Source organism: Pipra filicauda, unplaced genomic scaffold (assembly GCF_003945595.2).
Source record: "Pipra filicauda isolate LSUMZ 115617 unplaced genomic scaffold, ASM394559v2 scaffold51_size4534324_pilon, whole genome shotgun sequence".
In the NCBI taxonomy this organism is placed as follows: domain Eukaryota; kingdom Metazoa; phylum Chordata; class Aves; order Passeriformes; family Pipridae; genus Pipra; species Pipra filicauda.
Genome location: NW_024104665.1, coordinates 2,722,785 through 2,735,139, shown reverse-complemented (window position 1 = coordinate 2,735,139; position 12,355 = coordinate 2,722,785). Strand labels below are relative to the sequence as shown.

At 35.3% G+C, this 12,355-nt stretch overlaps 1 protein-coding gene across 1 annotated transcript in view; it reads left to right on the top strand.

Moving 5' to 3' along the window:
- Positions 1–12,355, top strand: part of THADA (THADA armadillo repeat containing) — a 160,666-nt gene that overhangs the window by 14,692 nt on the left and 133,619 nt on the right. The window contains exons 15-22 of the mRNA XM_039386956.1: positions 339–462; positions 1,903–2,051; positions 2,877–3,087; positions 4,457–4,592; positions 4,919–5,055; positions 5,478–5,636; positions 6,772–6,929; positions 11,913–12,022. Of these exons, the coding sequence (XP_039242890.1) occupies positions 339–462; positions 1,903–2,051; positions 2,877–3,087; positions 4,457–4,592; positions 4,919–5,055; positions 5,478–5,636; positions 6,772–6,929; positions 11,913–12,022 (1,184 nt within the window). The remainder of the gene's footprint in view (positions 1–338; positions 463–1,902; positions 2,052–2,876; positions 3,088–4,456; positions 4,593–4,918; positions 5,056–5,477; positions 5,637–6,771; positions 6,930–11,912; positions 12,023–12,355) is intronic.

Genomic DNA, 12,355 nt, shown 5'->3' with positions numbered 1-12,355 from the left:
AGGCTCACGTCATTTGTTTCTTTGTGTTAAACTGTTTCTTTTTCTTGAGTTCTACTTTTCTGGGTCAGCTAATTTTCAAGTTTTGATACAATGGCCATCTTTTTGTGGGAGTGGGTAAAGGAAACTCTTGGGTTAAAAAATCCCAAAGGATTGTCCAGCCTTCACTGCCTCTAGGAAACAAGAAATTTTGTCAGTACTACAAAGGTAGGCCTCCCATTCTTCCAAAATTAACTGTAAGGTCATAATTTTCTGCGTAACATGTAAAACAAAATGTCCTGAATTCGGTTACTTAGACTTTTGCTTGTAGTGCATCTTAAATTTTTTCTTGTGATTTTCAGGATTTCATGTCATCTGTATGTGACAGACTTTTTGAGGTATTGTTTCCTGGTTCATCACACCCAACCAGATTTTCTGCACTAAGTATTTTGGAATCAATAGCAGAAGTATTTTCTGTTCCAAAAGGTGAGAAGCCTAATTTATAGACTGGAGGAATGAGTGGTATTGGAGAAGATTCTTTTACACCATCTAATAAATTTCTGTCAGAGTAAAATAGTATTCTTAGTCCTTAATTTTTATGGCATTTCCTGGGTTGATTTCATTTTACCTGAAGGAAGGATAGTAAGTTTTATTGGAAAAAGGAATATTGAAGTGAAAGCAAATGTTTATGGCCTGTTGAGTATCTTCCATATATTGGGATTCTCTTGCATATCCTGTTTTTTAGCAAGGGTTTTCAATGAGTTTTTGTTATTATGAACAAAACTTCTGGACAAGTTCCAATATATTTGATAACTTACTCCTTTATCCTGTTCAAACATCTTGATAATTTAAAAAACTGAGTTCATAAAAACTCTTGGTTGAAAAACCTTGCATCTCCTCATGATATTATTATACAAAATAAGAAACAGTTTTAATGACCAGTTAATGATGTTGTGCTGCTGTTATTTTAAATTTTCTTCATGATGTTATGGAACCCCAATTCAAGATGTATTAGTTAGAGCCTTGGAGTACTGATGGTCTTGCTAAATCTTGTCTTGGGATCATATGGCCAACATAAAAGTATGTTTTCAGACTTAAATTGTAACTTTTTTTTTTAAGAAATTATTTGTGTAAGATTAAGGTTGCTTTTGAGAGGAAAGAATAAATGTTGTTTTGTTAGAGCTTTTCTCAAAACACCTTGATAAATGATGAACACATTAATTTTATTATTATGAATATGTAGTATATTGTTACTGCCTTTTGTTAATAGAAAGTTGTATTAAGAGTTTATAAAAAAAGCTTAGGACTTCAGAAACCTGACATTGCTTTTATAAAGGAGGTTTAGTTGCTGTTGTGTTCTCTGCTGGATGGTGGTGCACATTGTTTACATCTTAAAAATTCTGGCTTCTTTATAGCATTATATCAGTCACCAGAGGTCACGACTCCTTTACATAAAAATTAAAAGCAAAAAATTGTAATGGCTTACATTTTGGGGGATTATTCCTATAATAGAAGAACCCAAAAGACCAAACGCCAAAACACACTGAATTTTTTAAACCTTTTTTTGAAAGTAATTATTGTCTAGTATTACATACTTCCAGGAAAATAATTTTCAAGCAAAGCTAAAATAAAGGTTATTTCCAGTGCTGAATTTAAAGGGAATAAATGGGATTCTGTTTTTGGCAATAAGTTACTTTCAGTATTACTAAGAGTAATTTTTTTGGATAAGGTAAGCTTCTTTTTCCCTCAGCAGTAACTAGGGTATTTTAAGACCTGTTAAGAGTAGTAAGTTAAAGTTTTAGCTAAAGCATTATTCTAACCTTATTGTTATGCTTCTTGTAGTGTAGTGAAGCAGAATGTGAATACAGTGCTTATTGTGGAAAGGGTTACAGCAAAATTATCTAAGCCATTGATTTCTTTGAATAGGTCAGGCACAAGTTTTTCAGTTGGATCAGGTGATTGATTCTACTCGTGTCCAAACTTTGATCCAGTGTTTTGCCAGTACTTTTGAGGAAGTGAAAGTTCTGGCATTTGGGCTTTTGATGAAACTACGTGATGTGGCATTTAATTTCCAGGTATGGAATTTGAGAGAGTTTAAAGGGAGTAATTTTGTGAAAGATGAATGTTCTGTATTATGCCAGGTACTTGGGTTAGGTACTTGGAAGTCAACCCAAGTTATCTGCAGTAGTGTTCATTGCTAACATATTTTATATATTTTTATACAGCTTCTGCCCTTACCTAGGGAGGCTTGTTTTACTAATGGATGAAGGCATTTGGGAAGTTCATTGGCTGGGACTGTGAACTATCAGAGAACTCTGTGACTGTGAACTATCAGTTAATATGAACTCCTTGCTTAACTGTGACTTCCCTTTGGAAATGATTGAGGCATTTTGACTTGGTTATTCTTGTATTTTAAGAAATTCAGCTCCTCGTTTTTTTTCCTTTCTGATTGATTTCAGATTTCATTATATGATGATATTTTTTAATTTCTCACAAATTTTGCCCTTTGAACTCAATACTGATTTTTTTGTTTATTAATTAATAAAAGGTGACTTTTAAATTAATAAGTACAGATACTGTTTCCTGGTAAACTACACTTCTCTGTGATGTCCATTAGCAGATAAAACACAGTCATGTTCCTGTGAAGTGCAGTGTGATTGAATATTCCTTTATAAATTACTTTCCCCATCCTCAATGTGTATGTAATTGTATGCTTGCTGAGTACATGCACATGCATGTTTTGACTGTAAGGTGATCAGTGCACAAAATAACTGTTTCTTTCAGAAATATGTACCAGCAAACTTAATGAAAACCAGATTCTCAGATTTCAGGGTGGTAAATAGCTTAATTAAATCAATATGAAAGCTCAAAAAATGAACATTATTGTTGTTTTTTTTCAGGATTCTGGAAATATAGATCTTCTATTCCAAGCAGCAATGGATCTTAGCACAAGTACCAAACCATATGATTGTGTCACTGCTTCGTATTTGTTGAACTTTTTAGTACATCATGAAGGATTGCAGCATATTTGTTTAGGAAAATGGGTTGAGCATAACACCCAGGTGGATGAAAACACATTAGTGAGTATAGTGGAGAAGAACACTTTGGCAGGTAATATTTTGGGGAAAAAGTTTTTTATATTTATTTGAAATTTTACTGCTTTTCCTTATGGCTTTTTGGTAGCAGGCTTAGTAAAAGATGCTTATTTCTAGCAAGATTTTAAGTATATTTTGTTTTGCTGTTAAGAAGCCAGGTGCCTGGCTTAATCTGGGTTTGTGTTGAAGTTATTAAGTATCCTAGAAGATGGCTTGTGTTATTATTTTGACTAGTGACATTGAGGCCCAGGTAGTGAGCCCGGTGAAGCTGGGCACATGAAGAGCAGGGAAAGGAGCCTCTGCTTCCTCTAAGACCTCAGTCACCCAAAGGGAAGGCAGCAGTAGTTGGTCTGTGTATGTTCCAGTACTTGATGTTTGCAAAACTGCCCCTTGATGCTCTGGTCACTGGAAGCCTTTTTCTGAGTAGTTTTCAGTCCTGCACATACACATCCACAGTAATCAGGCTTTGTTCATATCTGGAATATTTTTCTTTGGTTTAGTGCCCCTGAATAAAAGATGACAGGGCTCTAGAACTGGCAGGTTTATGCAAATTTCCTAATCAGGCTTCGTCCACCTTTTGTAATTTTCAATAAAACTAAAGTATTTAAATTTGTTATTTGTAATAAACAATTTTATATAATTAGTAGATATTTAGTAAACTAAGTATTGTGTACTTTTTGTGCCATTATTGGCTTCTCTGTAGATGCCTATTAATACTTCATATGCAGTGAAATAGTGATTTTGAGACGTGGTTGTTGTTGCCATAAGTGGAGGAAATGTTTGGATAACCTCATGTCTCATTGCTGTAGAGTATCTCTTGTTGTTAGTCATACATGGTTCCTTGTTAGAGTCTATATTTCATTCAGATTCTGACACTGAGATGCTGGAAGGTATAATTAAAATAGGCACACGTATCCTTGAAAACTGGTCAGGTTCTTTAGCGGAAAACAGAGGGTTCAAATATTTAACCATGAACTTTTGATGTTTAGTATTCTACTGAACTGGAGAGACACATTATATTAATGTGCCTCTTAAGGGTGAAGTCTGACTTGCAGTGTGTCATAGGTAACTTCTTGTGACTTCATCATAACCTGTGGGATTGTCCCCAAATGTAGGATCAGGATTGGGCTTTTCACAGCTACCATTTGATTCAGATACATTAAATTGACTATACCAAATATTGCTGGAGTTTAGGTTACTGAAAATCAACAATAACCTGTATTTAAGATACAAAACAGAGAAAAGTGTAAACAAGGAAACTGAATTTTCCATTGAATTGTTGTGTAAACAGGCTTTATTCCTTAAAATACTTCTTAAAACAGATTTGTTTCTTAGAAAATACAATATATATGTATAATGCAAATCTGTGCTTTTAAAAATTTTAGTTATCAAGCTTTTGTTGATGAATGTTGAAGAAGAAATATTCCAAGCCAAGAAGTCTCTGCTTCGAGCAGCAGCATCGTTCCCAATGTATGGGAGAGTGCATTGTATAACTGGAGCTTTGCAGCAATTATCCTTTAAGTAAGTAAAACATACTAAGTTGTAACTCCATGTTTAAGTGCAGTGGAAGAGCTGTTCAGGAGAACATAAAAGCATACAGTATTATTTATAACAAAATCCAGAACCTGGATCTGGCTGCTGCAGTGTTTAGCTAGCCCTTTCATACTTCCTTTATATGTGTTAAACTCAGCCTTAGGACTTTTCAATCTGTACCCTATTTGTAGTTTTCATAAATACCATTGTGGAAGTGTTTGTAATTTCAGCTCTTTCTTTTAAATTTAAAATTATTTTTAATCCATGTTATGATGTTTTGATTGTGATTTTGGTTTTGATTTTTTTTTTTTAAGTAAGTTGACACTGGTATCTGAATGGAAGGAAATGGTGACCAGGCTCATTCTGATGTCATACAAACTCTCTGCTGTGGTATCACCAGTAGTACAGAGCTCATCACCAGAGGGTCTTATTCCAATGGATACTGATCCAGGTAAAGAAACTAACAAACAGAACCCCCAAAGAATTCTGTTAAAATCTGATGCCCCTGAAGTTCTGTTTGTTTTGCAGTGATTAAGAATTAGAATGAGCACCCCTCCCTTTCAGTTTCTTGTTGTATATCATAATCTTAAGCCACTCTTTTAACTTCTGATAAAGGTTGTCCTGACTTCTGCACTAAAAAGCCCCAAACATCTGCAGATTGTGTTGTTGCATCACTTCAACAGATACAAGAGGGGGACTCTAAATTCAGTTTTCTTCCTTAATCATTCTAATCGCCATAATTTTACATTTTTATTTTTTTTAATGCTAATAGCTTTCTTTTGCACTTATACACCCAAAATTAATTACATCCGTATAAAGAACTTGAAGTAAAAGACTAAACCATCTTAAATATCCCTCTTGTTTAATATGCAGAAAGTGCAGGTCGTCTGCAGATGATTCTGAATGAGATACAGCCACAAGACACGAATGATTATTTTATGCAAGCAAAAATTTTGAAAGAACATTGCAAAGAAGAGTCTGAAAAGCTGGCTGACCAGAGGCCAATGAAAAATACTTGCACAGAAATGAGAGGTAAATCCAGTGCTGTATTATTAATTAAATGAAGGTATATTTTATGGAGTAGGCATTTTATGTGGGTTATCAAAATTGAAAATTACTTGCTCCATATAGTGTTTCGGTTCTTATCTCTCAGCAGCTAGTTATTTGGACATGATTTTAAAGACTAATTCACTGTGTTTCTGGAAGACTGTGGTTAATCTCTCTTAAGGCACTAGTGAAGTTTAGTTGTTTTGATATTGGCCTAGACTCTATTGCCCTTACTGTGCTGGCCAGGTAATCTTTGACACCTTTTCTATCAAGCAACACTTCTAATGCATTTCTTATTGAAAGGTGTTATTATGATTTCCCTTTCCAGTGTACACAAGGCTAATGGGGAATATGTTCATGCAATACAACTTGTTGCATGAAATTACATAAACAGAAACTTCAGTTAAAAAGATTCCAGTGGTAAAACGTTAGGTAGTATTTGTCTGTTTTAATGAATAGCAGCTATGAAATTAAACCTTATAGTGATAAAGAAATTGTAAGCTTCGGCGTCTTTAGTGTAGGCCAGAATAAATTTATAGAATATCTGTACATTTTTAAATTTAATCGTTTGTGCAAGCTTTTGAACTTCCTTTCCTCGCTTGTTTTTTTTCTGTGTTTAAAGTAATTTTGATCTGCCTGTATGGAAGAAGTGGATAAATACGTAAAAGTGTCACAGCGGCCGCCAGATGGGGGTGTTGCGCTGTAAACGCAGTGCATTTGCCAGGCCTCTCCCTTCTGGAAGGTGTACTGTGAGTGATGGATTTAGGAATGATGGGGAGCTTGTTGGAGCCTGGCTTCAAACTTGTGGATGTTTCTATAGTTCAATGTGCTGGTAAATAACAGTTGTGACCCAAAGGCCTCTACTCTTTAAAATAGCACTGTTCTGGTAAAATGTTCATGCTACAGCCTTTCCCAAGTGAAATAAAGTACAGCAAGTGTTGAGGAGCGGAAACAATTAGGGTCAGCAACACTGACTTATCTTTTGGGTAGGCAAGTTTAGAAATTTTTTCTTAGTTAATTGTGTTTTCTAAGAAGATCAGGCTAAGTGCAGTTTAAATTACACGTCTGCAACTGAGAACCTTGACTAATACTGTTGCATTTGGTGGTTTTTATTTTTAAGGTAAAGAAAGGCAAACGTGTGATGTCACAGCTCAAATGGTTCTTGTATGTTGCTGGAGAAGCATGAAGGAAGTATCTCTGCTCCTAGGGACACTGTGTAAACTTTTGCCTTCACAGACTACATCTGAACCTTCAAATGGGTTGATTACTATAGAACAGGTAGGGAAGTAATTCTTATTATAATGCCTGCAATGTCTTTTTGGGTAGTAGTGAGGGGAAGGCAGTTTTCAGAAAGCTTTTTTCTTAAATCTACTTCCCTATATGGGCCATTCACTTAAGAGTTGGTCTTGATGATCCTCGTGGGTCCCTTCCAACTCAGAATACTCTGTGATTCTGTATGGGAAAAGTTGTGGGGTTTTGATTTTTTATTTTTTGTATTTGCCATGTTCTTGTGGTTTTCTTGGTTTATTATACTTGGTTAACAGTCTTGTTTTTGTGAAGTGATGTTCAGAAAGCATAACTACAGTAGAAACATGTAAGTGAAGAAATTATCATTATTATTACTTGACTTCTAACAAACAAAGAAACTAACAAACTCAAGGAATGTTAATTCTAATTGTATTGGGTTATTTATGAGATGTATGCTGTGTTTGGGGATACCAATGTCTGCCTGTCTCCCCACCCTTTGTTGCTCTCTCTCTCGGTATATGTAAGGCACTTATAGAGCTGCTAAAAATCTTCTAAGCTGATGTCATATTCAGAATGTCTTCTGTTTCATTTTACTTAAAGCTCTTCATTAATTAAACTTCATAGCCAATAGTTCTAAAAGTTAAACATGCTGACTAGTCTTAATCTTGTCCTCCATAGGAGACTGAATTATGAATAATTTGTATGTAATGTGACTCTCTTTTTCCTCCAATTTTTTTGATTTAAGGGATCAGAAATGTTAATATGCCATCTGGGTCTCTTGTAGAGTGTTGAGTTTGGTGTTTACAAGAAATTAGATTACTACAGGCATTTATTTGGGAAATATTTTATGTTTATTAAATTTCTGTTTTTAATTGATGACCTTTTCATTTCCATATGGTTTCAACAAAACCAGTCTCTCCATGGAAGATTGAAATATGCAAGACTTACTACTTTTTAACTTCTTTTTCTTTCCAACAGAAAATACTTAGTTTTTCCTTAGGTGTTAGAGCTTTCCATCTTAAAATAATTAATAGTAGAATGCACTTCAAATCTTATTTGTCATGTTATCTATTATTGGGTGTCCCAGAAATAGGGTTGGCATCTTTATTCTTGCGGTGTCTCTACCCTTCACGTTTTCATCTGGTTAACAGCTGTGCTTGTATTGTTGCAGAAGTCTGGAGGGTAGATGAGAGAACAGATACTCATTTCCACCATTATGGTCATTAATTTGCACCAGGTCAAAAAGGAATGAGTTGGCTTTTACTGTAGCATCTCTGTCTTTAAAGCAGACATTAGTAGATACCCTTTCAGAAATGCTGTGTTATTAAGCAAGGAGCTGGACTTCAATGATCCTTGTGGGTCTCTTCCAACTCAGGATATTCTGTGATTATATGAAGATACCTTCTTTTCCTATAGATACCTCCTTAGGTTATATATGCTTCAGATGTCTTCCTGTAAAACAGAATGTCTGCATTCTAGTTTGAAGAATGCTAACTGATTTGAAGTCAGTTTGAAACCCTGATTTTCCTTAGGCTTGCAAGGAAATACACATAGAAATACAATTTCACTGAATGTATACAAATAGAAGTACTGTGGGCATTTTTTCTTTGTTTTTGAAATTGGCATTACTGTATTGTACCAAAAAAAGGTGATTTCATCATAAATGACTGAAAATGTCAATACTATAACTGCTGTGGCTTCAGACTTCTATTAAACACTTTTTGGTGTCGACAAGTAAGACAACTGGATTTCGGAATCTTATGCATGTAGAACGTTCCTTTAAAGTTGCCTGTTCTTTTTCTTCATTCTGTAAGTATTAAAAGAGATTTAAGAATACAGAGAAGAAAATCTCGAGAGATACCTTGGTCATCTTGCCTTGAGTCAGGACTAAATAATCGTTGGAAAAAAGTCTGATAGCACTGCTTGACCAGTCTGTTGTCATCCTGTTGTAAACCTTCCCATCTTATACCTATCTAGGAGACCTTGGCAAAGGCAGCTCATGTATGATACTTTGTTGTTGCTCCTAGGAAGTTGGGACAATATCAGATTTACTCTCTGCTTGTCTTTTGAGTTAGAGATTGGGTTTACATGGCATTTGATACCACTGTGCACACTGACAGTAACATCTTCAGCTCCATGGTGTGGAAATGCGTGTATAGAGCAGCCTCAAAATACTGTATCTGGAGTTGCAGTCTTCAAAGTCTAAGCTGTTCTACCATGGTTGCTTTGCCTTCAGAAGCAGACATAGGAATGGCATAGAATATCTGGAGTATAGTATATCTCTCTATTCAAATACATAATCGACTTTTCATTTTCCATCTGATCCTAAAAGTCCAGTGATAACAGGCTCAAAGGTCTGCCTGTTAAGACGGTCAATACAAATAGGATCATGTCCTAGTACCACCAGGTAACTGGCAAAACAATATCTAACGAAGACTGTGTTGAGTTTGTCATATGATCTGCAGATCATGAGAGTGCTCCAAGCCTGGAGGAACCTTAACTCTTCCTCAAACTCCTGTTTATCTCACCTGTGAAGTTTAAAGACTGCTTTGAGAGATAAGCTTGCCAGAGCTGTGTGCCAAAGTGAAAAGACTTAGTTGTCCCAATACCAGGAATTCTGCTTGTGTTAACCCAACAGTCCCAAGAGAGCTGATCTGAGCCCTTGTGATGGAACACTGAATTGACAGAAGGCTTGTAGGTACTGACAATCCTCAGTACTTGCTACTTATTTGTGCCATCAGTGCAAAATGTGGCTCCCTTTGCTGCTTTGGAGCAGATGCAAGCAATTTGTTCTACTATAGGAGGAATTAAAAAAAAATAAACAAAACCCCCAAACCCACCAAAAAAACCAACCTCTCTTCAGTTCTTAATGTAATCAGTCTTATATCCTCTGGAGGTTCATAGTGTTTGGCAATATTTCACAGACTACAATTAGTTTTGAATTGAGATGCTTTTGCAGTCCTTTGTGCATTTTAAGCCATCCTCTATTAATGGTTTGAAAAAAACTCCACCATCTAGAATGTAGAACCTTACTACAGTGGCATCTTATTTATGTGGAGGCACAAATGTACCAACCGCTTTTCAGAGCCCTCTGAGAATATCCTGTACAGAATTTATGTCTTGAATACTGATATTCTTGGCCTCAGCAGCAAGTGTGACCCTGTAAATTGTTCACTGTTGATTTAGTACCACTAAAGTGTTGTATTCTAGATTTTTGACCAAGATGATCGAATGTATTTATTATATTTGCTCCCTATTCCATATTTGAGTATTTTAACTTCATCAGGGGTGCTGTTTCATGTGCAAGCAAAGTTGGTAGAGGCACCTTGTATTATAGTTGCTGTCGATCTTCATGATGTTGTAGAAAATGTGAATTCTTTGACCTCTCCATCATGATGTATGAAGTACTGTTTTTCTGACATGAGGAAGCTGGACACTCATGGATGGTATGATGCCATTGGATAAGAATCCATGCCTACACACTTGCCTCAGGCTCAGACCGATGTTATTTGCAAGAACTGAGTTATGCCAGTGCTTTTTCTAGCCTGTGAGTTCAATTTGATGTAAGCTTCTAGTCAGTATGGCTGTTGCAAATAGCTCAGAAGTATAAATAGTAAAGTTGAAAGTTACATGACAAAAAAAGAATCATATGAATTGCTCTAAAAATGTAAGTGCGGTGGTGGAACAGGATGGTAAATTGATTTGCCTGTGTATGGTTTCCTTGTTTCGGTTTTGTTTACACACCTGGGAGCTGGTCTGTCTGTGGGTCAGTTCACTTACTCCTTCTTTTTGGACTAGAAAGCTGAAATGAAACCCTGTGGATACATAAACTACCTTAAAATCAACTCAGAGAAATAACCTTTTTAGCTCAGGTATTTCCAGTTATTGTGTGTTTCGTATTAGGTGAATTTTAGCTACAGGAAATAATAACTAGACTGTCTCAATTTTTTTTTTTTTTAACTGTTGCAATCTCATTACTTGGGTAATACAAATTATTTAACTGGAGGATGAAAAGCTATATAGTTAGATATGGCTAACTTCTCTGACAGCTTAATTACTTGTCAAACTATTAAGGTATTAAAATCATAAGTAACAGAATAAGTAGAATTTTATAAGAAACTTGATGTGATTTTATGCATGGTCTTATATAAAAGCTTAAAGAAACTTCTGCTGGAGAACTTTGAGGAAATACTTCTGAGGAAAATTTTGCATAATAGAATTAAGTGTGTGCTATGCATTTTAAACAAATTAAATTGGAAGTTTGATTTAGACTTGAAAGTTGATGAGAATTAGAGGAAAAAACCCAACAAATAAAACAACCTAGTTTAAAAACTTGGTATCCTGATAGAACTCTAGGAAGTAACTATGAGTAAAAGTTTAGTTATTCCATTTGCCTTTTTGACACTTAAATATAGCTCTCGTTGCTAAATACATACAACATCTTTTTCATTTTAAAAGTGTTTCTAAGAGTCCACAGCAATTATGCAGAATCCTAGAACCTTAAAGATACCCAAGGTAGATTTGTTTCCCTTTGGCACAATTTTTAGAGTTTGAATTTCGTATCTTAGATGTTTTTGTAGATGTTTGTTTCTGCTGTTATGCTTTGGTAGATATTTTCTTTGGGATTTTAGGTAAGAGTGTAGGCAGACAAGAAAGATTCTAAATTTCCCTCTGAAAATAAGGGTTGTCCCTTTCTTCTCTTAAAATCTGTATACCTCTTGGACAAATAATCAATTTTATATCCTTTTTTTTTTTTGCCTTTTTTTGAGGATCCAGAACTACCCTTTTGACCTGAAAAATTGAGTATAATATTTGTTATCCTTAAAAGTAAGTGGTTTGTTGTTTGTTTGTTGTTGTTTGGTTTTTTTTGATTATAGGACTTCTAGTTACTTTTTGCTTGTACCAGTGACCTTTTCAACCAGGGGAAGGATTGCTGCTTGTGACTGCAGAATATTTTGCATACATAAATGAATTGTGTATATCTAATTTCACTTTTTTTTTTTTTTTTTTTAGGTTAAAAATATCGGTGATTACTTTAAACATCATCTGCTGCAATCAAGGCACAGGGGTGCATTTGAATTGGCATATGCTGGCTTTGTGCAACTTATGGAAATGCTTTCCAGGTAGAAGATGTTTTTAATCTAATAGTTTTACCAAACTGTGGCATCAATCCTGAAACTGCCTGTGCAGGGGGATCCTTGGTTTCGTGTGGATTTTATTCGAGTTTGGTGAAGGCATGATTATGATATTTGGTTGCATGATGTCTGTCACTTGGACTGTGATACTTATGGCTAGAGGTGGTGCTTAGGCATTGAAAAATGATACAGATGTTTAATGCTTGCTGCATTTTTTTAGTCTCTGGTGCGTTATTTTAATGGACAGCTCTTAAAAACTCCTGGGAAAAGCAGGAGTGTAGAGTTCTTCCATCTCACTCCCTTTCCTGGTCCTTTACAAAA